The sequence below is a fragment of the Rattus rattus genome, chromosome 1 (genome assembly GCF_011064425.1).
Source record: "Rattus rattus isolate New Zealand chromosome 1, Rrattus_CSIRO_v1, whole genome shotgun sequence".
NCBI classification, from domain to species: Eukaryota; Metazoa; Chordata; class Mammalia; order Rodentia; family Muridae; genus Rattus; species Rattus rattus.
The window spans coordinates 71,347,933-71,375,292 of NC_046154.1; the positions used below are offsets into that span (position 1 = coordinate 71,347,933).

At 39.7% G+C, this 27,360-nt stretch overlaps 1 protein-coding gene across 1 annotated transcript in view; it reads left to right on the plus strand.

Annotated features, from left to right (window-relative positions):
- LOC116900706 (nuclear factor 1 B-type-like) overlaps positions 1 to 27,360 on the plus strand; it is a 203,720-nt gene that overhangs the window by 146,480 nt on the left and 29,880 nt on the right. The window contains 5 exon segments of the mRNA XM_032902412.1: positions 16,731 to 16,865; positions 19,214 to 19,398; positions 23,274 to 23,315; positions 23,317 to 23,413; positions 26,452 to 26,534. Coding sequence (XP_032758303.1) covers positions 16,731 to 16,865; positions 19,214 to 19,398; positions 23,274 to 23,315; positions 23,317 to 23,413; positions 26,452 to 26,534 — 542 coding nt within the window.

Consider the following 27,360-nt stretch of genomic DNA (forward strand, 5'->3'; position numbering starts at 1 on the left):
TATAATAAGAGGAAGGAGGAAGGTTCCATTCTCCTGTGGTGATTAAAACACCTGTCACTTGAAATTTGAAGTCCCTGAGGAGTTTGTAATGTGCACAATAAGCCATTATGGGAAGAAGACTCTGACTATAGTGAGAAGCCGAGGGAGGTCCAGAACCATCTTCACAAACTTGCCAAGCCCAAAGTGGTGAGCTTGTTCTTAGAAGGAGATCCATTTTTAAAATTTGCAAAATAAAATGCCCCCGACCATTCTTGTCTGGCTTCATTCCATTCTCCAGGCGTCCTTGTGTGTTGGGAAGGTGTGGTCTAAGGCACGAGTGAGTGAGTGAGTGAGTGAGTGAGTGAGTGAGTGAGCACCACTTGCAGTACTGTTTCCTGCCAGTACCTTACAGTTGTTTTCCACTCGAAGACCTGTGATCATCATAGGCTTCTGTTTTTAATTGGCAAAAGTGCTAAAAATTCATTGCTATTCCCTAGATATCTGCCTTAATAGATGATTACTAACTGTCTATTAAAATATCTGCTGAACACCCCTATCAAAACTGAATTTCGAAGTCTAATAAAAAATGAAAATATGGGTAACATATTATAATGTTTTTTATTCCGAGGTAGAAATGAATGATGCCGTATGACCAAGTTGCTATTTCTATTTTTTAAAAATAATTTATACAAAGCATTCATGCCAAATCTAGCTTTCATATGATGACATATACCTGAGTAGTTTTTAATTACTTACTATACAACTTTTTACTTTCACAGATTAAATATACTTGTATATTGAAATCGTAGTGTATAACTTTGCAAAGGTAGGCAAGACTATTTTTAAAGTAAATAGTATTTAGTCATGTTAAATATTTGATAGAAGACTATATAATTTGGTTAAATTTCTTCTCATTGCTGGTGATAGATATTGAATTTGTCAGTATTAATGGCTGTTGGTGCTGGCACACGCCTTTAATCCCAGCATTTGGGAGGCAGAGGCAGGAAGATCAACAGAATTCACAGAGATCTACAGAAAGCTTGCTCTACAGATCTGAGACAGCCGAGGGCTACACAGATCAACCCTGTCTTGAGTCTCCCCCCACCCAGCCTGAAATGAAATTGTCAATGAAAAGGAATAATGGGTATGAGGAACATAGAGTAGCCACTGTATTCCCTTCCTAAGGTATAGCATATTCTCTTTGCTTAGTCTCTACTGTGAGTACTTAGGTCTGACATTAAAGACTGATCCATTTTTCTTTGTTCGGGGTGGGGCAAACAAGCTGCCCAAGTGGTAGTGCCTATTTTCCAAGCAGTCTACCCCTGAGCTATGGCTTCAGACAAGTATTTCTTTTGGATACTTTTTTAAAAAATCCTTCAGATCATAATGATTACATTCATACATGTCTTTGATCCCACCATTTATCCAGAAAGAGATCTTAACTTGTCTCCACTTAGTTATACCTCCCTGAGTCTACTGAGGAACTTGATTACTAGCTGACTTCTCCAGAAAGGACTAGAGCAATCCTTCTAACACAAGACGAAGATTGTTGCCCCTCATGGTTTTCCTTCTACTTCTGTTTGCTTTCATGACACTAAATCTGGTTGTATTTTAATGCCCAGTAATTTAACTGTCTGGTTGATTATTTACTTGGACATTTGAAATTTTATTTCCTTGAGACACTCACTGTCTCTGTCTCCCAAGTGTTAAGATTCATGCTTGGTTACTTGAACCCTTCAAATCATAACCCATCAGGATCATTTGCCCCTCCTATTCAACTAGTCATGGCTTTATCTAAGTCTGAATGTAAAATGATACAGTAATACACTTGTAATACAGAGTTGAAAATTTCTGAGTGGAAAATGTAATGGCTTTTCAATCTGATAAATAATAAAGACAATTTGTAATTTTAGATAAAATGTAAATTTAAAAGGACAGTTTCGTGCAGTTAGGATTGAGATAATTTGGCTCATTTAACATTTATCAAATTCCTGTCATATGACAAGAAATTTTTATAGGCATTGGGCACACAAATATGATTGATTACATTGCTAGCTCTGGACCTGCAAAACAGAAAAATAATTGTTATTTATGAAAATGGGCTTTATCAAAGATAAATAATTAAGGCATGTGACAAGGGATTATCTTTATGCTTTGGAACTAACTTACTTTTGAAGCACCATGAGCTATAAATCTTTACATAAAATCAATAAGGTGACATCTTAGAAAAATTGGCACGAGTTAAATATTGATATGTAATTAGAATTAGTTAAAATTTTAAATTGAACTCTAAGACCACATAGTTATCATGTTCTGATTACAGCAAATTCTAGAAAATACAATTACTAATTTTTTAAAAAATATTCAACAGCAGACAACTTAGCTCCATGGTAGATAGAGCGCTGGCTGAGCATGCGCAAAGGCCATGGTTCTAGTCCCAGCCACACGCACGCACGCACGCACGCACGCACGCACGCACGTATGTACGTCCTGTTGTAAAACGAACTCTCTCCAGCAGGTGTTTGTGAAGTTTTGTGTACTTGTAAGTTCATGCAATTAACTTTGCAAATGTTTTTCTCAGGGAAAGTCTCCCCTGTGAGGACCTTCAGTATGTACTGGCTAAAGCTCTGGAGAGATAGTATAGTGGTAGCTTTCAACAAATGAATTCAAGCAAAGGGCCCACAGGAAAAGTGGGAGCTGGAGATGGACGCTGTCTCCTCAGTTAATGAAGAAATAAGTAAGGGTACCTGTAGTGAGGCACCATGTGAGAGAAACAGATTCAAGACCAGTGCCACTCAATGTGAGTTCAAGAAGTGTTCATAGACATGCTAGATACCAGTGGTCTACTAAGTTTGGAAAGTTCTGGTTTAACTCAATTTAAACTTTTTTTCTTTGCCGAATGAATATGTGCAATATTAAATATACTGTTGCGTGCTGCAGCTTTTCCAGGAGAGGCTGCGGACTTGATTAGCATGCTTATTGTGTGTGTGTGAATTCAGAAGCCTCCCTCCCCCACAATGGGAGGAGTTAGAGGGAGGGAGCATTAAGTCCAAACTTTGGGCAAGTGCCAGAGCCCAAACTTCTGTTTGATGAAGGCTGGAATCTCAAGGTTTCTGTGAGCTTGGGAGCCGAGTGAACCCACAGCTTTCATGCTTGGCTGGGTAGCTGTTCTCTGAGAGTCATTAACGTTAAAAGCAGTCCTGGTGAAGGCAGGGAGTGACCTGGCAGGCAAAACTTTCCAGCTGCCTTTGGGGACCCACTGACCACCAATTCTGTAGGTTCTTGGGGTTGGCACTACCGCAGTCAAATAGCAAATCTTCAGATAGCTCTTTTAACGTGAAAAAATAAAAACAGAGGTAAAATCTTTTGATGGGATAAACGTGTAGAGGGGCTGGTTGGAATTTAATGTGGAAGCCCAGTTTTAAATCTTCCTTCAGCTTCCTGCAAAAGTATCAGACGTCAGGATTTGTAGCCGAGTGCTCTCCCCCACCCGACTCCGGGTCGTTTTAGTATCAGAAAGCCAATCTCAGAGACCCCCACCATGTGTGGATGATTCCCATCAGCTGAGGGTGGAAAAAAAAGAAAAGAAAAGAAAAGAAAATCACATGACCATCTTCAAAACAGAAAGGAGAAGAGTAAATTGTTCCTGAAGGCTCTCGTTAGAATTCCTCTTGTTGCCTGCTAATTAACAGATATCTGTCCGCCTTTCATGTGCTTGAATGGAGGCCGGCATGTTGGGTGGGGCAAGCTCGTGTGCATGTTCCAAGGGCCCATACTGGTTAATATGGAAAAGTTGAGCTCTGGTTTCGTGCTCTGGAAACTTAATGATTTAAAAGCACCAATTTTGCAGGGAAAAAAAAAAACCTAATACATAATTAGTTCCAAATAACAACAGCTGTTTGATAACTCGATGAAACAGATGAAAATTGGCAAGTAGGAGCCCCAAAGATGCTGAGTCCTGGGGTGCCTTGCAGAGTTCTGTGTCATAATCAAACTTTTTGCTTTAATTCGGTTTACATGTTGATTTACGGTTCAAGCATGTTTTAGAAGTTTGGAAAGTCAGGGTTACTAGACTAGCAATAGCCCACACAGTGAGAACTTGATTTTCTAGACAGATCACAAGGCACTGGAACCCTCGGGCATTATAAACGGACAGGGTGAGTTTCCCTCCAGCTAAAAGGCCTTATCCAGGGAGAAGAGACCCAGCCTTTCTCACAAGTCTCCTCAGGCAAATGGTTTTCCTGGAGAGCTTCATCTTTGATCCTGTCAAGTGTTATAGAATAAAACAAGAGAATGGAAATGAATTTATGCATTTCTCAGGGTTCTGAAAGAACTCTCAAAACACAATTATGTTATGTAAAATACGTAAATACATGTGTCTAAAACCAACTTAAGAATGCTAGGACTAGATACCTTTGACCTAAAGTGTTGGAAGTGAAGTGGTTTTGACAAGTAAATGTCAGGAGGAGCAGGAGTGAGGCAAGTGACTGGCTACAAACTTTAAGGGTCTGTTACCCTGTGTAAACCTGCACTCTGCCAGTCTCATTTTCTAGCAATTAAGCAATATGTTAAGTAAATCATGCTATTTGCTTATAAATACTTCTAAGAATTTCTTACAGGTTTTTAAAACATGTGATATGGTTATTAATTTAACCTAAGATACACTCTGAGATTAAGATACCATAATATATCAAAGGTTCTCTTTTTTGAGTTAAAACATTTCAACTTTGCTGCTAAATGTTTTATTTATATTTTCAAGTAAGTGTTTATCCTTTACCAGATATCCCCTTCCTTCTCTCAGTAATTGAAGTAATCATGTAAATTTAAAGTATACATACCTGAGAAAGTCAAGCTTCTATTTTTGTTTGAGGCTATCTGACCTCTGCAGGCTCACATACACTCGCTAAATAAATAAGTAAATAGCAAATGCAAAAATCTTATTAAACACCCCACCCATATGGCTTAAACATTTACTATTAACCATAGTGGCCATGGTTGGAGTTTTTCCTCCTTGTCGGGGAAAAAAAAAAAACCAAACTTTGATAGGCATATTTCTTTGTGTCTGGTGTTTCAGATTTTAGATCAGTTGTAGTCAGAGTTTGGCGGTGTCAGTAGTCTGGTGTTTGAAAATCTGAAATGCTTCTAGAAATACTTAATGATGTCACAGTGGGAACCTCCATGCCTGACTTCATGTTTTGGGTTCTAGTCTAAACACAAACACACACACAGTTTTCTGTAGGGCTGCCTTCAGGGTGTGCGTATAAGGTGTATATGCCTAGATGAATTATGCTTGGACTTGCACTGGGTTCCAGGGCGCCCTATTATATGTATGCCAACATCCCGAACTCTGAAACTCCGAACGTCGGACCTCAAGCATCTCACAGAAAGGACGCTTGACCTGTCTTTGAGTTTTTGAGCTTTCATTAATGTAGATATATTAAAGATCCAAAGGCATCCATTTCTTAAGTGAGCTTTTAAATGTTTACTTTAAATGCTCTCACTGAATAGCATAATAACTGTATTGTTTATGTCTTGGAGGCACCCAATGTTTTGCCTTACAGTTCAGGAATGCCCAGATCTCACAAGTACACGTCCTGTCCTGTTCCATTCTGCTTCCAATGATTGATAGAGATTGAGTTATTATACACAACCTTGTTATGGGATCAGTGTCTCCTACTCTGAAAACAAGTGACTCAGCCAGACGGCAACATTTATTTTCTCTAAGTGACTGGAGGCCTCGCAATAGGAGACCATTATCCTGTGACAATATTCTGTTTCATTGACATTATCTCGAAAATGTAATTGGCCCATTACTAAATAGAGGTTTTGTTACTGATCAATTTCACGTGATTTCTAAAACCATTAGGATAATAAATATGCCATCCCAGTAATTTCATTGACAGGGCGGTTTTATTTTCTTCATTTACATTTATTGGGGAGGGATATATATATTTAAATGCCATAACCTTTGTTAGCTTTTCACTCTAAGAAACAGAGTTTATGTGGGGCTACCATGTTTACATGGAGCACGGATGACTTTAGATTTGCCATGACTTTCTTCCACTTGCTGCACCATATCGACTCATAATTGTTCCCAAGCAACTAGCTTGCTTGAAAAATAAAGGTCTGGGTTATTTCTAGGACTGGGAGGCTTTCCTGCAAATCTTCTAAATTAACACATCAGTTACATTGCCCCAACGTACAGTGTGGAAGACAACAGTGTCCAAAGCTACAGGATCCTGCGGGGGTCTTGCAATACAAGCGTTTCTAAATGCGTGGCGGTTTCCCAAATGTCCGCCTCCAAAAAGTCATCTATAATCTTGTTAAATTAGAACACTTCCAGTATCTCTCTGACTTTTACAGTTAAGGTTACAGTATTGATTTTATTTTATAGTCCACGGCTCTCAGATGCTTAACACTAACAAGACCCCATGGCTAGAACGTCCCCCAGAGACTGCTGAATCACAGCCATTTATTTACCTATGCTGATGCCTAACCAGGGAAGAGGATGTGCTTAGCCTCCCACGTACTTGTTTAGTGTTTTTTCTCCCCCTCGCTTCCAAATTATGTTTACCGACATTATGCGAGATCCTTTATAACGGTCTGTTAAACTGGCAGGAGACAAAAGCAGTTTGAAGTGTTTTTAAAAAGCAGTCATCTTTCTGGTATTCATTCTGGTGACACTGTTCTTGAGTATCCAGAGACTTGTTTTTGTATAAAGCTGTTTCAGGAAGGTATTTTTGAGTTTCAGAGCAGTTTCAGTTTTAGCTTTGAATTGGATACAGGTGTAGCCTAGATCCCTGTTTTAAATGGAGACATTAGGTAAAGTACAGGCTTGTCGCGACATGCTGCTCCACTGTGCTTGGGTTAAAATATACAGGAGCCTTCACCCGTCCCAAACGGTTTCAGGTTGGTGAAGCATACAGCAAGCACTGTGCTCAGGCGTGGTTAGGAGGATTGACCAGCACAACACTTACAGCAGAGACTCCTTTATTCAGCACAAAGGTTGCCATGCTTTTCCCCCTAAGAAAAACTGATTTCATTTTTAAAAAGTTGAAAATCCAGATGTCAGTTGACGTCTGACCCTCATGATGCAGCCTGCCTTCGCCCCAGTTAATTTTTGGAGTGTGAGACACAGAGATGCAGGTGAATAGATAGATGCGGGGCTGCAGAGCAGAATAGATTCTGAGCAGGGCAGATTGTTTGAATCACCAGGCATCCTCGTCACGAGACTGCAGCGGGAGTCATCCACGCGTCTCGTCACAGGGTCAGAGCACGTGTTAACTTGGAGTGTGTAGATAGTACTTACCTGCATCACCACACGACTGTGAACTCTCACATCAAGAATTCTTAGAGTCAGGGATTGGGGATTTAGCTCAGTGGTAGAGCGCTTGCCTAGGAAGCGCAAGGCCCTGGGTTCGGTCCCCAGCTCCGGAAAAAAAGAACCAAAAAAAAAAAAAGAATCCTTAGAGTCACACATTCTCTTTACTGTGTTTTAGAGACAACGTTTTGTCTTTAACTTATTTCTCAGTGTTCCATTTAGCACTCCACCCTAGAACTTTGCAGAGTAAGGCCTTTCCTTACTGGACACACGACAAGATCCCTTGCTCTCAACCTAGAATTTTTATGACGCTCTGTGGAACTGCGAACTTATTTCTAATAACTTTTTTGTAAAATATTTTTCTAAAAGCTCTTTCTAATATATTCGTATGAATATATTTCTATTACTCCTGGTGAAAGTAATAGCCTTTTAAAAGAAATTTGGGAAGGCAAACTATAAAATGCAAATAATAAAAATAATTGCTTCTAATTGTATCACCCAGGAATAAAATCTGGATTGACTCTTATTACTATTTGACTGATCAGTAGAAGTGTAGTTTCTAAGTAGTTTTAACTGCATTTTCTATATGTTTTAACTTGAGTCATGAATTTGCACTGATGGGCCTACATGAAATGCAATTTTATTCTGTCAAGTATTGTTCATTTTTTTTCACTTGTAATACATCAGCAGCTTACCACGTCCTTCAGATTCTGTTTTAAGATATCTGTATTATGCTGTTCTCTGTGTGTGTGTGTGTGTGTGTGTGTGTGTGTGTGTGTGTGTGTGTGTGTGTGTAATGCTGGTTTGTTGCCTTTATTATTTTCATTTTGAGTTTGGGTCTCTAGGAACCTGGGCTGCCCTAGGACTCACTGGGTGTCTGAGGATGAGCTTGAACTCCCAGATCTGCCTCCTCCGTGATAGGATTAGCAGTGTGCATCCTTATACCTGTTGATATCTATGATGTCCTCAAAATGTTTGAGTTTCTGCCTGCTGATGAATTTGTAGGTAGTTTCTGAGTTCTCATTGTCAGCTTAATGAGCACCTCTGCCTGTTATCCGTGTAGCTCCTTGAAGTCCACTCCTGTCTGTTTCTTTTCACTGCCCTTGTGTCTTAACAAACTGTAGCACCATAGCAAGTCACCAAGTAGAAGCTCAATAAAAATCTTAAAGGAATAGACACATTGTATTGTAAAATAGATACATATTACTATAAAATACCGGGTTTAGTTTTATGTCCATTTCTAAGCCTTTGTGGCAGATTGACGGAGAATCCAGAAAAGTCTCGATCAGTTCCCATAAACCACCAGGCATAACTAGTTTATCTTTCCCATCACAGGAGAAAGACTGAAAATTGCTCTGTGAACAATTTTGAAGTGTGTCCTGTGAAATGTATTTCTGAGACAGTTCCTCTGATGTTTGACCGTACCCCTGCACCTTTTTAAATAAGCATTTAAGCTATCCGGGATTACAACACACCTTTTCTTCCTATGAGCTTGCATAGCTCCATTTTACTGTGAAAGAAATGGAGAAATTGGAAAAGCACATTGAGATAGGCAGAGCTTTTAAGTAAAGACACAGCCTACGGTGTGTGCACATTCCCCTCTCTCTCCCCCTCCCTCCCCATTCTTCTCTCTCCCCCTCTTCCTCTCTTTCCCCTTTCCATTCTTTATCCTCCAGGGCAAGTTTCCTGCCAGCACTATTTGATCAATAGGTGAACCTTGTGAAAGAAAAGATCTGTCAGTCATCAGAGGGAAAGCAACTGAAATAAATACATCTGAGCTCTGGACTGAGTCTGAAATAATCATCAGTCTGTTTCACCCTAGCTTTGCTGACTGCGAGGTTTTACATAACGTTTATGACACTGTAAATAACAGGTAGACGTTTCTCTCCTCAACTTTATCTTCCCCAAGGCAAAAATCACAGGAGGAGAAACTGTGGTCTGTCTCAGCATTTAGTTGGCAAACCATGTTCTCTGCCTTCACCTTTCCTCTGGGCACAGAGCCCAAGCCATTTCCTTGTCTCAAAGTTGACTGTGGATTTGTGGCCTGAAGTAAAAATACCAGATTCCAGCTCCAGAAACCATCCCACACACTTGATTTGGGAGCCTCTCATTTATTATCTCATCTATTCTAAATAACATTATTATTTTATGCACATAGTTCATCTTTTTTATATTGTCTTTCAGCTTCCACTCAGCATTTTAATGGAAAGCAGAAGTCTTCCATTGTAGCTGAGAGCTCACCTTTCTCTTTTAGTGTTGTATGTTACGTGACAGCTTCCAGGAAGTAATGGTTGTGTTGACCACACTATGCCTTCATCCCCAAAATGAGTTTGGTCTCTGAAGAGATTTTCAGCGTTCATCAGGGTTGTGTAAACCTAAAAAAATTTTTAAAAAAATGTAAAAGTCTAAACCGTGTAAAAGCGCAAGATATAAGGATTCATGGAGAACTCTGAGAGACTAGCACATTAGTAAGACGTTACTGTAATATAATCCTGCCCAACTCCTGTCAGTAAACGGTCTTTGAGCTAAGTGGTCCATATAGGAGCTTTGTTTCCTTGGCTTGCATCATACCACAGGGTCAGAGTTCATAGACGGTTTCAAGCTGTTTTTGTCCTGTACCTTGATTTCTATATATATATATATATATATATATATATATATATATATATATATTACACGTGTGTGCGTGTCTGTGTGTGTGTGAGGGGGCGTCTAAGATGAGGGGAGAGATGTCTTAAAAAGTTCAACAACTTAATAATGTAAAAAAAAATAAAGAAGCTATTATAAGCCATGATTATAGCTCTCTGAGCACAGAAATAAGACAGGCATTAGCATTCAATACTAGCCAATGAGGAGACAGCCAATGTTGACTGATATGCATAAAGTTCATTTGCATAAAGTTAACGTTGTTCATGAGTCTTACTGGTAAGCAAGAAGGCTGAGAAATATGTAAAATAATCAAACTTCTAAACTATTTCGATGCAATTACTTCTTTGCTAGTTGCATAGAAATATGTTTTTCTAGCCAGTAGAACTGGCCCAGCTATGATTATGTTATAATTTAGTGTCATGTTAAGCTAAAAATAACAGCTACCAGAAATGTAGGGTCTCTCGTGTGCTTTTACATAATTAATTTGAAACAGCCACAGATCTGAAGTGTTATATATAGGGAGGAAGGATGGGAGTTTTCTGAGCAAAGAAAATGGTTTGTTTTCTAGGTAGACTGTAGCAATTGGATTGGTAACCTCAGTGTGCTTGAACATATTGGAGAGGCTAACATATTGTTGCGGAATACGTGAGAGGAGAGCAGGTGTCCCTGGCAGGCAGGTGTTAAAGGTTGCTGTTCAAGCTTGCCCTAGATCACTAGTTGACTTTACCGAAGTTCTGCTAACAGGTGGCTAAGTGATTGGGGTGCCATGTGACATTTATCCCGGGAGCGACTCAGATGACAGGCTGCTACAGACTGAGGAAGGGGGTCTTTGCTTTGATGAAGAAATTGCCAAAACTCACGTCTCATTAGTGTTTCCTAGGGTTCTTTGGAAGTGAACAACAGTTTAATTAAGGGCTGACGTAAACACATTTCTGCACACTTTCCCTGCAGCATTTTATCACATTAGAATCGATCAAAATTGTTGCCTTGGGCTGACTTGAGCAGATATACATCTGGAGCACCATTTGTGCAAGCTGCTGCCGAGCCGAGTACATACGCTGTGCTCGCTGCAGCTCGCTCCTTTTGTAGCTGAAATTACCTTGTTGGGAGATGAGTTGACCTAGCTCCTTATTTGCTTAAGCCTTTATCTCTTTGAAGTGATGCTGTGAAATGAATGACACATCAGAGCTTAGGATGTGTGCACGCTACAGTGCCAAGAACTCACAGTATAGCTAGTAAAAATTATAACTTGGTTTGCAAAATACTTGTTTAAAGATAGGCTTAAGTCCATGCGAATGTCTATCAGTGGCTTAGTCAAACTTTTTTCTTTTTTTGGTTTGGAGGCATTTTATTTTATAATCCACTATATAATTAGTTCTAGAGCCATAGCTAATTGTCCAATTATGAATCAAAGCACAGGTGTGGACAGCAAAGAGCAGCGCCTTCAACGCGAATCTTTCCTTTTGAAGACTTAGCCTCCCTAGACTTTTGTCATTAGGAAGAATCCTTGGTACAACCTAATATCACCATGGTTATAGTTATTTAACGAAATCTGCCTTTCACGTCCGCCCCTTTTGCTGGCTTGTGAGCCTCACAGCACATCGGCAGTGGGTCTTGATCAGAGCATTGAACCTTGTGTGCAGCTGAGCCCTTCGCACTTAGGGGGTGCTCAGTGGTTGGCTTTGAAGTCTCTCTTTGGTTTCTTTAACCACTCTTTTGTTGTTGTTAAATCATTTTCCATTGTAAACTTTATCTTTTCCTTTTATTGAAAATTTATTTTTTTTCTCACACAATACATTCTTATGGTTAATGGAATGTGTACTTGAAGGTATCCATCTTGGGTTAATTTTGTTCACTATGCTGCTAGCGAATATGCTATCAGACAGTTTCTCTCACAAACAAGAGATTTGAAAACAAGCTATCTAATATGATATCTGCTTTACCTTCTCCAGGTTTTCTTTGAATCCTATATTTCTAGTACATTCATTCCTAAGTAGTATGACCTTCTATAACATTCACATATATAGGATATGTGTATATTACACACACATATATTTATGTACACACAATATACAGCATATATAATCTACATATATATGATGGAACAGATAAAAATTAGTCATCAAGTAATACAAGATCTAGGTGTAAGATTGCTAATGGAGTCTAGGGCTCAGAATTTCTCACAGTTATTTATTTCTTGCACTTGTGTGTATGTGGGCAAACCTCGGCCTGCATATGGCGGTCAGAGGAAAGTTTACAGTAGCCAACTTTCTCCCATTGTGTGAGTTCTGGGGATGAGCTTTAGGTCGCCAGGTTTGATATGAATGCCTGTGCCTATGGAGCCATTGTGCTGGCTGTAAACCTCAAGTTTTTTTCCCAAGGGGGATTATGGTTTGCCTAAGCACGTTAAGGTGGACAAGGTATTGTTGTACAAGTAGAGTGAGAGAATAGGAGAGCAATTTAAGATGTGGCAAAAACGTCACACACTGGCGTGAGAGAAGGCTGGAAGAACAGTCCTTCCACCCCAAAGTACACTGTTAAAATTCCTAATGCAGACTGCGGCAAGTGCAGAGTCTCGGCGCAAGTATACTTGTGTAAGTATGGAATCCAAGCTCTTGAAAGGCTGAGGAAGAAGGATTCTGAGTTCATGACCAGTCTGGGCTCTATAAGAAGACCCTGTTTATATGTACACACATACATACTTACATATACACACACATATATACATATATATGTATACACACATATATGTAAAAATGTATAGTCTAGAAAAGATTGATGGTCAAATTTTGGGACAGTTTTCCAGTGTGAAGTCATTTCATTTATAAATGAGTTCTTCATAGATAAAACTTGCATCTTGTAAGGCCTTCCTGGCCTTTGCTTCTTTCTCACCAGTTGTGAGCCATTTCTGCTCTCTTCTTCCAGAAGTACCAGCTACCTCTTGTCTTCACTGTCTTTCTTTCTCTTCAATGGCATTATCTTATGTATTATTCAACTTACCCTTTATTATGTATGTATTATCATTCCACTTATTATATATTTATACATTACCCAGATTTGTTATTCAACTAATTTTCAATTTAATCTTTTTATGTATTATTCTTCCTTCGTGGGGAACAGTAGGTTGCAAAAGGCACAGCATTTGTTTTTCGTGACAGAAAGGCCACTGAAAGCCATCTCTCCCATATTTTCAGTCTCCAAACACTCTTTATATGTATATGAGTACATTAAAAATAGAAATGATATCATTCTTGGGTTGAACGCCTATTAGACCACAGGCTTTCAAAACAAAATAAAATCAAAACAATACAAGTTCGATATAGTTAAAATGCCATGTCTAGAGACCCTGCCCTGGGTCTCAGCATAATTATCCTCTTACCCACCTCCCCCGTCCATTGCTGCATTGTGCTTTGAGAGGAATTCACTTTTTGCCTCTGAGTACTCAGCACAGTGCTATTTCCATCCCACATAGCATTTCTTTATTGATTAATGGGCCCAGAATTAATTTAACTTAATGGGAAGACCAAGAAATGAAACTAAATCCTAGCACTCTCCTGCTTTGTCTAAAGCCAAGCCTTCTGCTTCGGCGGTGCTCCTCAATCTTGTTCTTTCTCTGAGTTATTTTTGTTGTTAAACGGGAAATAGCTTGTGGTCCTTTTTACCTTGTAGACAGCCACTGGCAGTCCCCTTGTGCTGTGTCTCCTCCGTAATCCTCTGTGCTCTGCACATGGAAATGTTGCTCTTATTAGGCCCATGTCTACAAGAGGACTCCCTTAAAAGGTGGACTTCCGACAACTGCTTACAAAAGCTAAGGGTATCATTTTGACCAAGAAAAGTTTTAAATCATTAGGTTAAAAATGGCAAAGTCACTCCTCATCTTAAATTTTTATAGGAACAGTGTTTGACTTGTCCTGTTCTGAAAAGACGCTCATGGGCGTGTGTCTGGTGGTTGTGGTAGTTGGGGGGCTCTAGTTGTTCTTTGGAAGCGGTGTAGCCAGAATGTCTCTCTTCTGCTCCTGAATAAACAGAGAGCTCTTCCTTACATGGCTTGGGCTGCCTCTTATCACACTCTAAGAAGACTTGGAAAACTGACTTACACAGCTTCAGTTCTTTTAAATTAACCTGTAGGCAGAGGTAAACATAAGAGTCAATATTAAGTTACTGCCTTTTTAAAAGCCATCTGTCATTAAAAATGTGAAATGGGTACTGGAAAAGTGGCTCAGGGGTTAAGAACGCTGGCTACTTTTACTGAGGACCAGGTTTTATTTTCCAGCACCCACGAGGCACTCCACAACCTGTGTTACTCTGGTTTCAGGGATCCAGTATGTTCTCCTGACCGGCACAGTCAACCATCAGCATGTGGCACTTACATACATGCAGACAAAACACTCATACATTTAAAAGAGTCCATGTTTTTAAAGAGTTTAGCACACCTTAGAACAAAAAATGTACTTTAGTATATATCACAAGGAATGAAATAGAGCTCCTTCCTCTTCTAACAGTTCAACTTCTAGTAGTTCAAACCCAATATTGAATCATTCCTTTTAAGTCACATAGTTTTTGGGGGAATTATCTTTACTATTTGGAAGATAACTTAGCCAAAATGCACTTCCTTTCTCTCTATATATATATTTTTTAAACCTTGCTTTTACATCCCTTGGTAGCCACCTTAATTGTTGTGGCTTCATGAACAACTTTCTTTTCTTCTGTCTTTCTGAGGACTATATTAAAAACCTGAAGTCTAATAGATTAGTGGCCACCCATTAGTCAGAAGCATCGTTTCTGCCTTTCTGCAGACTGTGCTCCCTTCAGTAGCACGTCCATTCCTTAAGTGCCAGCACGCTCAGAACACGTACTCGATTTTTATTTGGATGCCTCTTCCAGAACTCAGGCAATTTTTCAAATGCCAAAATGCAAATGGCAACTAGTCTCTCACTTTTATAACACTGGGAGGTCTTTCTTTTTAAATTTCAGAACATTGTGAATAAGTAATTCAGGTCATTTTTTTTTAATGCAATGCTAAAATTGTAGAGTTTTCTTTTAACAGATCTGTACACAGAAATATTCAGAGGTGAAATCAAATGATAATACATTTACTTCAGAACTAATTCAGGGAGCGGATGAGTAGGTGAGACTGTTACGATGGCTGAAGTAGTGTGCTGAGTACAAGAAGTCCATTGTTATTCTGTGTACTGTGCACACCTTTAAAATTTTTGATGGTAAAATACCAATTTTATGGGTCATGTCCTTGTTAGAGCACCTTAATATAAATTTATAAGCCTCCATAAAAATCAGCATCAGTTAAGATGTTAACTCCTGAGTCATCTCCCTTACGTTGGTGCCTGCTGGATATCCTGGTCAGGCATCCTGCGTGATGCAATCCCAGAGTGCCCTGAGATGAGCCGGGCTCCCACAGCAGTCCGCATCAGTCTACCTACATTGACCCTGCTTGCTTAGCTGCTGCATTGGCGCTCTCCCCACCTTTGTTTCAGCCTCTCCTCTTGTATACTGTGGAAGTGTTAAGTCCTTACAGAACAGGTGAATGGAACCATGCATACTTCCCGTGGCACCATTGGCAGTGTCCCATAATTCCTTTTATCTTCTTTATATTCCGTCACTGGATGTTTAGCTTTATAGAAGCAGAGAGGAAATCCAGTTCACAGTTGTATCCCTAGAAACTGGTGGTATTTCTGCCGTGAATTAGGCCTCTAATCCATATTCGTGAAATGAATATATTAATTGCAGTCAGGTGTTTTTTTTTTGTTTGTTTGTTTTTTTAAAGAATGGTCCTCCATAGTGAGTCTATTATAGACCCTCCAACTCCATGTAGTTTCTGGAGGATATGATCTATCTAAACTGACTATTCATCATATATGTTGCCCCTCTATACCATTCAAACGTGAGTCCTGCTCCTCCAGACTTTGCTCTTATGTGTCCTTCCAGATGTTTACCCCCTCAGCACAGAGCATTCAGACTGCTTAAGCACTTTATCTTGTCCCGCCACTTTTGAATCCTTTTTTTTTTTTTTTTTTTTTTTGGGTAGGCCTGTTATCCCCATGCACATTTTGAAATTGGCACAACATGGGGGCTGCCGTCCTTAACCTGAGGCAGAAAGCAATACTCCACTCCAGAGGCTGGTAATACAACAGCAAACACCACAGTGCCCATGTCCTCAGCCCACACACTTCCTCTCCACTGGTGACAACAGTTTCCACTCCATTTTCCTCTTCACTAACAGCAAATGTCCCTGAGTCAGGAACAGCCTTTCATTTGTCTTAACATCCATATTTATCTGGAAAATAGAGGAACCTGAGGAATATTTGTAGAAGGAGCAAGTTGAGAATGAATTTCCCTTTGTTTTTGCTAAATAAATAAAAATTTCTTCATAAAAGATGTTCAGTCGGGTATTGTTTCTCACACATCAGCACTTGGTTATCCCCTTGTCGCTGTCACAATGTAGTCATCAGATCAAATAATAACCCCTGAATCCTTAAAGTCAAAGCTACCCACACCGGCCCACAGAAGACCTGCAAGTCTGCAGCGTGGATTCTCAGATCTTCAGGGTATCTTCCATGGTTCTTAGGTCAGCTTTAGCAAAGAATGTTCCTGAAGGATGTTTTCCAGCTCCGGCTTGGCAGGGTCTTTGACCTTGTGTATAGATTTCTCTAAATGGGTGAGGGCAAAAGAATCCAAGAGTGTTGGGAAATGAAATGTTATGTTGACACGACCCTCCTTGCTTAAGAAGGCCAGGCAGATTGAGCGTGTCCCTTTCTCTTTGCAGATATGTCTTCTCCAACTACAATGAAGAAGCCTGAGAAGCCACTGTTTAGCTCTACATCTCCACAGGATTCTTCCCCAAGATTGAGCACTTTTCCCCAGCACCACCATCCCGGAATACCCGGAGTCGCGCACAGTGGTGAGGAGTTTGAAGCAGAGAGGAAAGGCCTTCCTCTTGTTCACACACCAAACACTTAAGGGTGGAGGGGAAGTTTATTGTCGTTGCTATGGTGACTATATCCTCTCCACCCAAAAGGGAGGGTTGCTAATGGACAAAATATTTTTTCTTTCCAGCTTATGAGAAAATACTTAAGATTATATAATTTAACAATGTGGCCGAGGACCGACAAATTCTAGTAGGGTCAGTGATCCACGAATGATGCCTAAAACACAGGAGGGCCCACATATATATTGCGATATTATTGGGATATTATTCTGGAAATCAATCTTAAGTATTTCAGCAAAAACATTATACAATTGGAATGGTATTTAAAAAGAAGTCATTGGTCCAGAACTTACCAGGTAAAGCTGGAAGGAGCCAGACTGGAGGGGAAAGACAATGAAGAAGACCTTGCAATAATGGAAGCAAAACGTGTGCGTGTATGTTTTCTTTAAAAGTAAAGGAAAGCACGTCTGTTGTGTAAGTTGGCTTTCTGTCCTTTTCAAAGGCTCAGGATGACTTTTATTAATAAGAGCCATCTTTACTTTCATTTTTAAATATAAAATCCTATCTGAATCAAACCCACTACAGTTTCTGAACTATCCAAAGATTTGAATGCAAACTTGAGTTGTGATAGTTCTTAGAAAGAAATTTTTTTCAGACTTGCTAAGACCACTCATTTCTTAAGCCCAGAGGCCAAAATGGAGCCACCTGTGTAGTTCACGTGGATGTATGTACACACGTGAAAAAATCTATTATTAAACTGAGCTGAGATTAAAATTCCTTATGACTTTGGGTGTAGTTTATTGGTAGAAAGCATGCTTGAGATCCCAGCACTGGGTTCAAGGAAAAAAAAAAAAAACTGAAACAAAACATGAGACATGAAGTAAAAAAAGATGCCCAACCTTTTGATAAACATTAGCCTTTCCTTAAATTATACTTCAAGTGGGCATACATCTTAAAGAAACACTTCAGTAGAACTTGTGTTTTAAGAAGTGTACGGTTCTTCTCCACAGCGCATCTGGTAGAAGGATGACACAGGGAAACGTTTAAACCATATATACTGTTACCATACTTTTTAGTCAACGAGATCTGACAAACTAAGTTTGTGGTTCTGCACTGTGCACTCCTACAGTTTTATATCCTGAGTGTTTTCTTTGAGGGGCGGATCAGTGTCTCTTAAAGCTTTCTCCCTCCCCGCTCTTCCACATAATCACGAAGTTGAAGATGATCATTCTAGACACTCTTCATTCATAGTCATGAAAAGAACTAAGTTTTCACATTGTTACCTCAAATATTGAACACTTGATATTCTCATATGCCTTGGATCAAAATATTAAATCAACAGAGTTTTAATCTTTCCTTTATATATATTTGTAGTCTTAATTACTAATCATATAATTACTTCCAGCAACTCTATAGAAATAATGGCTAAAATACTTTCTCCATATTTGATTTAAAAATTAATTTTCCAAAATATACATTATGATCATGATATTGGGGAAAGCTTCCGTTGAACATTACCTACAACACATACTTATAGTACTTTGTTCTACAAGTAGAACATACTATTGTAAGATATGTGGGTAAATTCATATAAACATTTTTAATTAGCATTTTTGTGGCTTCCATTCTCCATGTTACCTCAGCAATGCTGTTGAACTTCAGTATAATAAGAACTGGAGTCAGAATAAAGATAACCATAGGATAAATATCTTTGCTTTGAAAGGAATCATCTTCATTTGGAGGAGCGCAGCCCCATGTGCCAGTGTTCAAGAGTATTTACATAGCGAGTAGGTCATTATTCATGATCTGACAGTTTGGTCTGTTAATTGTTGTCTTTCATTTTAAACAACTGTCAACTAGGTTGTATAGGGAGATGATTTATTTGAAATTGAATTGCATTTCTATTTTGAGTTGTAGTCGAAGACTTGTGGGTCTCTTTCTCTCTAATTAATGCTGTAACTTGCTCTGGAGTTAGGGAGACAAAGACTTTGTAATTGATGAATATACCTTGAATGGAAAGTAACTTGACTCAAAAAAAGCAATATTTTTTTTTTTGTATAGTTCTACCCTAATCTGTATAAGAACTTTTTTTTTTAATTTTGGTTTGTGGATCTGGAAAGAAAGATGGGTTTGTCATGTAGGGTGGAGTTAATGTCTTTATATTCTTAGCAGAGCCAGCATTGAGGAAAAAACCATGAAAGGTAGTTTGCTTAATTATGGGAACAGATGAACGGCCGATCTCCAGTGTTACGTCACTGGGAGTGAGTGACGTGGGAAGGCAAAGCATTGACCAGCCAGTCTTTGTGTTCTGTGTTCTGCAGTCATCTCTACTCGAACTCCACCTCCACCCTCACCGTTGCCATTTCCAACGCAAGCTATCCTTCCTCCAGCACCATCAAGTTACTTTTCTCATCCAACAATCAGATATCCTCCTCACCTGAATCCTCAGGATACTCTGAAGAACTATGTACCTTCTTATGACCCATCCAGTCCTCAAACGAGCCAGGTAAAAATGAGAGAAAACCAGATAAATGGAGCCTAAGGGGCGTGGGGCAGGTCTGATTCCAAGCACGAGGCTAGTCAGGCAGTGTGCCTCGTGGAACATCAAGGCTCCCAATCCGCCTTCGCAAAGCTTCTTGTTCACGCGATAAGATTTTTTATTTAAAGGTGGCTGAATGACAGGTAGGAAGGGCATTGTCCCAAAGGGATTCGTGAATACATTTTGTGTTTAATGTTTTTGGGTTTTCATTGATTGAAAGAAAGTTTATGCAGAATATTCACTGCCAAAAACCCCTCTGAGCTCACGTTCACACCTCTGAAATACCTGGTTTGACATAAAGACAAAGTGCTTATTTCAGGCAGGAGCAAGGTATGTGCTAAAATAAACACCACCAAAGAGCTTACAGCTGTATTTATAGGCCAGTTATTTGGCATTAAAACCAGCTTTGGTAATGTAAACGTTTTCAGCAGCCTTTGATGGCTCCTTGACTCTTTGCAGAGACATGACTTACATTTAATGAAATGGCATTTCTAGCTCTATCTGTCTGTCTGTCTCTCTCTCTATCTCAACATCACATAGTGGTTTTAGGACTTTACTGTGTAAGTACAGTAACTCTTGGGCATTTCTCAGTTTAGATGCATGGTTTCTTCTGTGATAAGGCATTGCATAGGAGTTTTCCACAGGCGGGGTTTTCAGTCATCTAGAAGCTCTTTGTACCAGTAATGAGTCGATTAACAGTTACGGTATCCAGGTCTCTCATGTAATTTTGATCTCATGTCTAGTATTGGGTTTTTCTGCTTTATCTTAAAAAAAAAAAAAAAGAAGAAGAAACAAACAAAAAAAAATTGCTCATCACCATTTTAAGACCTTTGGGGAATCTATACAACATTTTATGATAACACTGTTAAGTTGTACTAAAATTAGAGTTTATGACTGTATGCATATTAGTTGTCAAGTTCAGGAAAAAATTGTATTAGTTTGTTAAATAAAGCAGAATGGTTCTTTCTGGATGCTTTAATTTTAAACATAAAATACTGTACCCCTTCTGTGGCTTAGAAAGTTACCTTTGCTTTTAGTTTCACTAATTAATAGATAAGAGCAAATATTAACGTTTGGGAGTTAAACTCGTCTCTGTGTGCTTTAAAAGTGTCCACATGATGCGATGATGATGAGACCGAGGACAGTTAAGGAACAGGGTGAGATCTTGGGATGCCAGTTTAGAAGCGACATTTGCTCTCAGAGTATGGATTCAAAAGTCTGTCCATAGAGTATTTTGCTAGACTCAGCTGGGAACAGCGCACACAAGGTCTGATTTTAATTTGTGTAGAATTTCCATGAATAACAAAGTCTAATTAAGACATCCATTAAAAGTCCTTAACGTTAATTCAGTGTGGAAAATCTTAGAGTTCCATTGGATTTTTTTTTTTAAACTGATGTCTTAATTAGGCACTGTTAGGGGGAAAATTATGCAAATTAAAATCAGGCCCTTAGTGTTACGCATTTCTTTAATTATTCAGTACTTGTTTTACATATATTTCGATTTCTTTATAAGTTAAGAGTGCATATTAGGTGATAATCTGCCTCTTTTGTCTCAGTTTTTCCTGTATGTTTTGAAAGTAGAGGTCCAGCTTCCAGAGGGGCATCCTACCCCCATCTCTGTTGGAAGCCAAAAGTTAAAAGAAAATCCTTCAGAGTTTTATAGACTGGGGAATCAGTAACTAGGATAGCCCACTGCTGGTGCTGTTCTTCCTCAGATGAGACATCCCTCTCCATGTCCAACAGCAACGTCAAAGGGACATGCTTCAGAATATAGCTTCACATGTTTAAACTGGTGCGAACCTGCAGAGTGAAAGGTCCGTTGCCCCCAGTGTTTTAGAAAAGTCTGCATGGGCCTAGGCACTCTTCTTTGTCTCTTTTCTTACCTTTGAATGGGAGAGCGCCTGTCTGGCCCTATAGACTGTTCCTATAGACAGAATATGCCCTGCACAAGCTTTTCATCAGCGAAGACAAGCATTGAGATTCTGGCTGTTTGACTTCTGTCCCAGGTAGGTATGGACTGTTCTGAATGACACGCAGAAACACTTTTGCCATTGATTGCATCAATAGTGTAAAAACATTAGAGCTTCCTTCTTCCCAAGGACATACACAAAGCAGTCATTTATAATGTTCCCATAGCCAGAGGTTGATAGTGTGTACTTTATAAGAAAAATAGGGCTTTAGAGGAAATGGCAGAACTTTTTTTTAAGGAGTGTTATATCCGCTTTGATGTTGAGTTCCAAACTCAAAGGCAGTTGATCTGGGTTTCGGAGTAAGACTGTTGCTCCGTACCTTTGCAGTGCTGGAAATTCGGAGTGGGCAATGGTCATCAAGCCCTGTAGTCAGCTGCTGCTTTTCAGGGCCATGCTGATCTGGACTCTTATGCCAGGAGATGCCTTCTCCTCCCAACAGCAGTTGGGAGATTAATTCCATTGGTGCTGTACCAATTATAGTGGTCATGCTATTCAGTGAAATATTTGGAATAAAATTGGCTTAAAGATATAATTCTCCTATAGGTTCCCATAGAGGAAAACTCCACTTTATTTTCCTGACATAAAGTTAAATACTCAGAAGTGTTCATTATGAATCGTCAGGATATTCAAAGTCAATTTTTAAAAATAAAAAGGAGGAAGTAACCCCTCTGTAACCTGCCCAAACTGAACCTATGCCTTTAAGTCAAAATATTTAAATGCTATTAGCTGTCTTTCCCTTATGAAATAGCCAGTTATAATGTATACATTGCTATCTGGATATGTAGTGTTTAATTGATTTCTTTGTTTTATAAAGTTGGGATTGAACAGACCGTACATACATTTGGGGAGAATGCTTGCCAGGAAATTGTTAGAAAGACCATGCAGTGAAGAATTGTTCCATGAGTATAAATAAAAAATGGCATTCTCTACCTAGAATAATATATTCCAGGCTTTCTTCAAACAGCGTACCCCAAAACAGTGTTTTTGTCTCCTACCACAGCAAATATTTTTTTTTTGGAATGGTTAAAACTCAAGTAATAATGTATTTTCCGACATCAGAGAGGGGATTTTCTTCATTAATTCTCAAAAATGTCTATGTAACTCTTCATGCCCAGCAAGGGAAGAGCAACAAACAGTAGTGTGCATTTGATGGTCCTTGCGCCCACTTCCGGTGTATCATAGTTACTCCTTTGAGGATATTTTATTCCAAAGCATAATGCCTGACTTACTTTCACATTTTATAATTGTGTTTGCATCTGAAATCTTGGATGCTTTAAATCTCATTCTATCTGCTTGTCTTAGCAAATCATTGACAGTAGACTGGGCACCTTGGAGTCTAAACTGAGTTGTGTGTCTGTCAGACCTATGTGCGAGAGAGAAAACTGTAAGCGATGGAAACTGTATAGTATTGGATATGTTCCCTACTCTTGACATTCTTGTGTTCCTTATGTCAGTGATACCATTGTTCAGTAGGAGAACATTGTAGTGAGAGGGAATCCGAGAATTCGGATTGCTGGGTTCTTACTGCAGAGAACTTGGTAAGGAATTCCATCATAGCCTTAGCTCAAGGCCAGTCTCCACGTGGGTTTTCTGCCTACTACATCAGAGGGTCAGGTCAACTGGACTCTTAGGGGTGCTGTAAAGAGGAAGTCACCTGTGCAAAGTGCATCTGTGATCCAACCCTTCCTTTAAGTATGGTTGCTGCTGCTTCTTACTATTAAACGTTGACCGGCTCCCAGCTGAGGCTTCAGAGGGCCTGCATGGTGGCTCTCTACCCTGTGCAGAATCCCCGTGCGTGTACTGAGAGGAGTTGCTGGACAGGATGGCTGTCTTTTGGATTGCTTCACCCGGCGTTCTGTTTTTGTTTTGTAGCCTAACAGCAGTGGTCAAGTAGTAGGGAAAGTGCCTGGCCATTTTCACGCCTGTCTTGGCACCCTCTCCCCATCCCAGTGCAGTGCGACCTGTGACCCTGACCATGACAGATACTAAACCCATCACTACATCCACTGAAGGTGAGGCAGCTTCACCTACAGCAACCAGTAAGTATTTCTGTAGGAAATGAGAAATGTCCATCGAAGGCACCATTGGATACATGATCCAAGGTGGAAAACACAGGAACATTCTGGCTACCTGACCAGATGGAGATTTCTCATTTAAGTGGAGCTAGCAGGCATGTATGTGGCCCAGCGGTCCCATGCTCTCTCTTATCAAATTTCTATTAGCGGATCATATTTGACAGGAGAGAAGCATGATTGTTTTTTGAGTTAACAGCTATAACAAAAGTAATAACCCATGCCTGCTTGTTCAAGGTAGACATTGAAATTACACCAACAACACAGCACAGTATGCAAAGGTTTTACATCACCAAAAGGGAGATTAGATAATTATTACTCATTGGAACATTTCTAGAAACCAAGCCCCTTCCCCAAGCGAGTGTCTCTGGAAGATAATTACATGTTTACCTCAGTGTAGGTTATGTCACTGTGAGAAGCAGTTACACATGCAGGCAAGGACACTGTGAAGCTTAGGATTAGGCATGTGTAAGGTGCCCACACTTTCATTATCTACAATGTTTTCTTTGAATCTTTTGGTTATTTTGGTTATCACATTACAATCAGATACTAAGTCTGTTGGCATGGCCATAGCACTGTAAATGTCAGATGTAGACAGTATCCTTACAGAGCACACATTGTAAATGTCAGACTTAGGCAGTATACTAATGTAGCTGGCACACATCAGTAAGCCAAGTGACTCCTCCACTTCATCATGTAGAATATTCTGAATTATATAAGGAATAGATTTTCAAATGACTTCACCTAAACTCCCAGCTTCTTAGAGGTAGTTGGTACGCACAGATTGGCAAATGGTGAGATTCCATCGGAGAGGCACTAGAATCTTCTGTCCCGTGATGTGTGGCTTACATCCCAGTGATTTTTTTTTTCTTGCATAGAGCAAGGCCATCCTTTGTGCTCTGGAAACTCCCTTATAGAATTAGACCATCAGAGACACCAATGGCTCTTACTCTCTCAGCCATCAGAAAAACATTTTTTTAAGTGACTTCTAAAAACAAACTTTTCAAGAAAAAAAAAAAGTGTAACTTTTTTTTTCACCTTAGGTGAACAGTCAATGCCCATTATGTATTTAGCAAAATTCACAAGCCCTTCAAAGTAGGAAGTCCAGATAGGCTTGGAATGTATATCACTGATCAGCGATGCCTGGGAATTAGCTCACTGGCAAAGAGTCCAACCCCAGTAAGCTCTTCTCTGAATGCAAAGATGGATGAGACTTTTCTTTTAACTATTTTCTGTGTATAGTACAGTCACTAAGACACTATATGTATGCTTTAAAAGCGAGCATCAGAGCGTCTTTGAGCCAAGACACTGGTTTAAATAAAAGCGCATAAAAATGCTTTTAAAAATCAAAAACCTATCTCAGCATAAGTGATGAAAACCAAAGTGCCAGAAACTGCTGGTACCTGCTTTTATGTTGGCAGCGTACATGAGGTTCAGCGGAGGCTCCAACCCAGGTAACCCACAGTCCTTTGACGGGTACCTTCAGCCTGTTTGATAATGAACTGCTTGTATCCTCATGCAGAAGTTGTTCAAAAAGAGATCTGTTTTGCCTACTAAAATTTCTAAAATGTCCAAAAGGAATATCTAGGTTATATAAACATGGCTTCTTCATTCCTACATACAATAGCTATGGATAATGAGAAACTTCTTCTAAAATTTATACATTAGGAAAGTTAAACAGACCAAGGAAGCTTGTTTTATAATGGTCAGGAAAAACAAACAACAACAAAACAAAACAAAAACCCACAAAGCCAAAAAATGAGCCCAGACATGCTGTTCACACCGTAAGAACAAAGGGCCCCTCCTTATTCCCCAGCTCAGGGCGTGGGGATGAGCGGGGAACACCGCACCGGCGCTGATGGCTACCCCTGCCAGCGCTCCTTATTTAGCAGCAATTAGAACATAACCTGTGAGCATCCTCACTGTTTTAAAAACGTGACCTATAAGTATCAAGTTCAAATGGTGCGTTTTTAAGAGAACATGAAGAATTAATATATTGATCTTTAAAAGCTCGTCTTTTAAAAGTCAGTGTGTGAATTCCTAGTTAATAAAATGGTTTTAAACCCTTCAGACCTCGTAGTGTAACATACGGTACAAAACCGGTTTTTCTGTTTAATCTGAGATGGAGCAGTAGGCTCAGTTCTTCTTTTCCTTTTAAAAGATAGGCTCGGAAGTGAGAGAGTTTTCTGTGGGACGTTCACTCCACCAGAAAAGCGCTTGTAGAAAAAGTAATTGTAAACTAAGTTACATCCATGTAAAGAGTCACCTGTATCTGCCTAGTGACCAGATATATAAGAGGTCGTCAGCTCCTCACTGGCCAGTCACAAGCAATTGGTAGGGTTTTTGTTTTGTTTTGTTTTATAGGTATAGAAAATGAAGGATTTTTTTTCTTTCTCTGTCACAAATTTTTCAACCACACATGAGGACATTTCTCATATTAATTAAAAGATGGAACCGAGTCATTCCATGTGCTATAATCCAACTGTGCTCCTCTCTTAGAAAATTATTAGTGGAATTTATTTTAATTTTAGTTACACATTAAGCCTCGGCCTAACCCTGTCTCTGAACGCTGTAACACCCCGACACCCTTGCCTATCTTTTCACTTAGATTCGCAGGCAGCCGTCACGCAGTCACCCACTGGGCACAGGAGAAAAGAGTATCTATAGAAACGGAGCGCAGGGTAGCCGGCGTCAGCGTCTAGACAGTAGTGTAGCCACAGCACTCACTGATACACACCCACACCAGAGCACAGGCTGTGGTTCCTTGCATAGATTCCTTTTTAAAAGGGGGGATAGTTGATTTGAATTCAGTTACCGGTTCTTTCCCGTTACTTGCCATTCAGTAAGAGGAAAGAGAAGAGAAATGGAGACACCTCTTTGGGAGTGAATCCCACTTCTCTGGGTTTCTTATACATGGACAGGGTGTTGGTTCTGACAGTTCACAATTTTTATCTTTGTTTTTGTTCTTCCTTAATCAGCCTACACAGCCTCAGGCACATCTCAAGCCAATCGATATGTGGGACTAAGCCCAAGAGACCCATCCTTCCTGCATCAGCAACAGGTGGGCACGTTTCACCCAGGTGGAATGGGGTAGCCACGCTTTGCTTCGGCACCTTTCTCCATGTCGCCTCTCAGATCTGGACTCAGGATGGGGCTCACGGGGCTTCTGAGACCAAAAAAAATTGATCATTTTGTTTTCCAAATTTTTTTTTCTCATTTATCCTCTGCTTCTCACCTATCTGGAGTTTCTGAAACTAGCTCACAACTTCCTCTGTCTTCCTAGAACACAATGACAGCATCCTCAGAACTGCTCATCCTAGTCAGGCAGTGCCGTTCTGCCTTACTGGGTACTGAGGACTCACCAGCTTATGTGGCTTTCCAGGGGGTGACATGCAAAACCAGTTGGAGAGCCAGCTAGAGTCAGTCCGTTATTTCTGTTTGAGACAGTTTTCTTTTCTCCAGATGTTTCACTCCTCCTTTGTACATTAGTCCAGGAGGAGGATGTGCTGAAAAGCTGAGTTCACAGGCGACACATTATTCCCACTCTAATAGTTTAAATTGCTTCGCTGATTTCAGATGAGATAGAACACTTTTTTTGGGGGGGGAGGGGCGATTCTGCCTTCTTACATCTTTTATGTTTCAAGTAGCATTTTTAAATTTCACATCTCATTAATGCTGTAAATTTAATGCAAATGAAGTGTTTACCCAAACTGTGAAATAGTACAGCCAGGATTAATGGGGGCTTATAAACAAATTAGCCACAGTCAAAAGCATGTACCACACCAACATAGAAATCCCATGATTCTAGTTCTAGGGTCACAGGAATACTTGTAAACACTTCAGAATCGAAGTCTGTTTTGTGAGGCATATGGTCGCCACCCTTAACT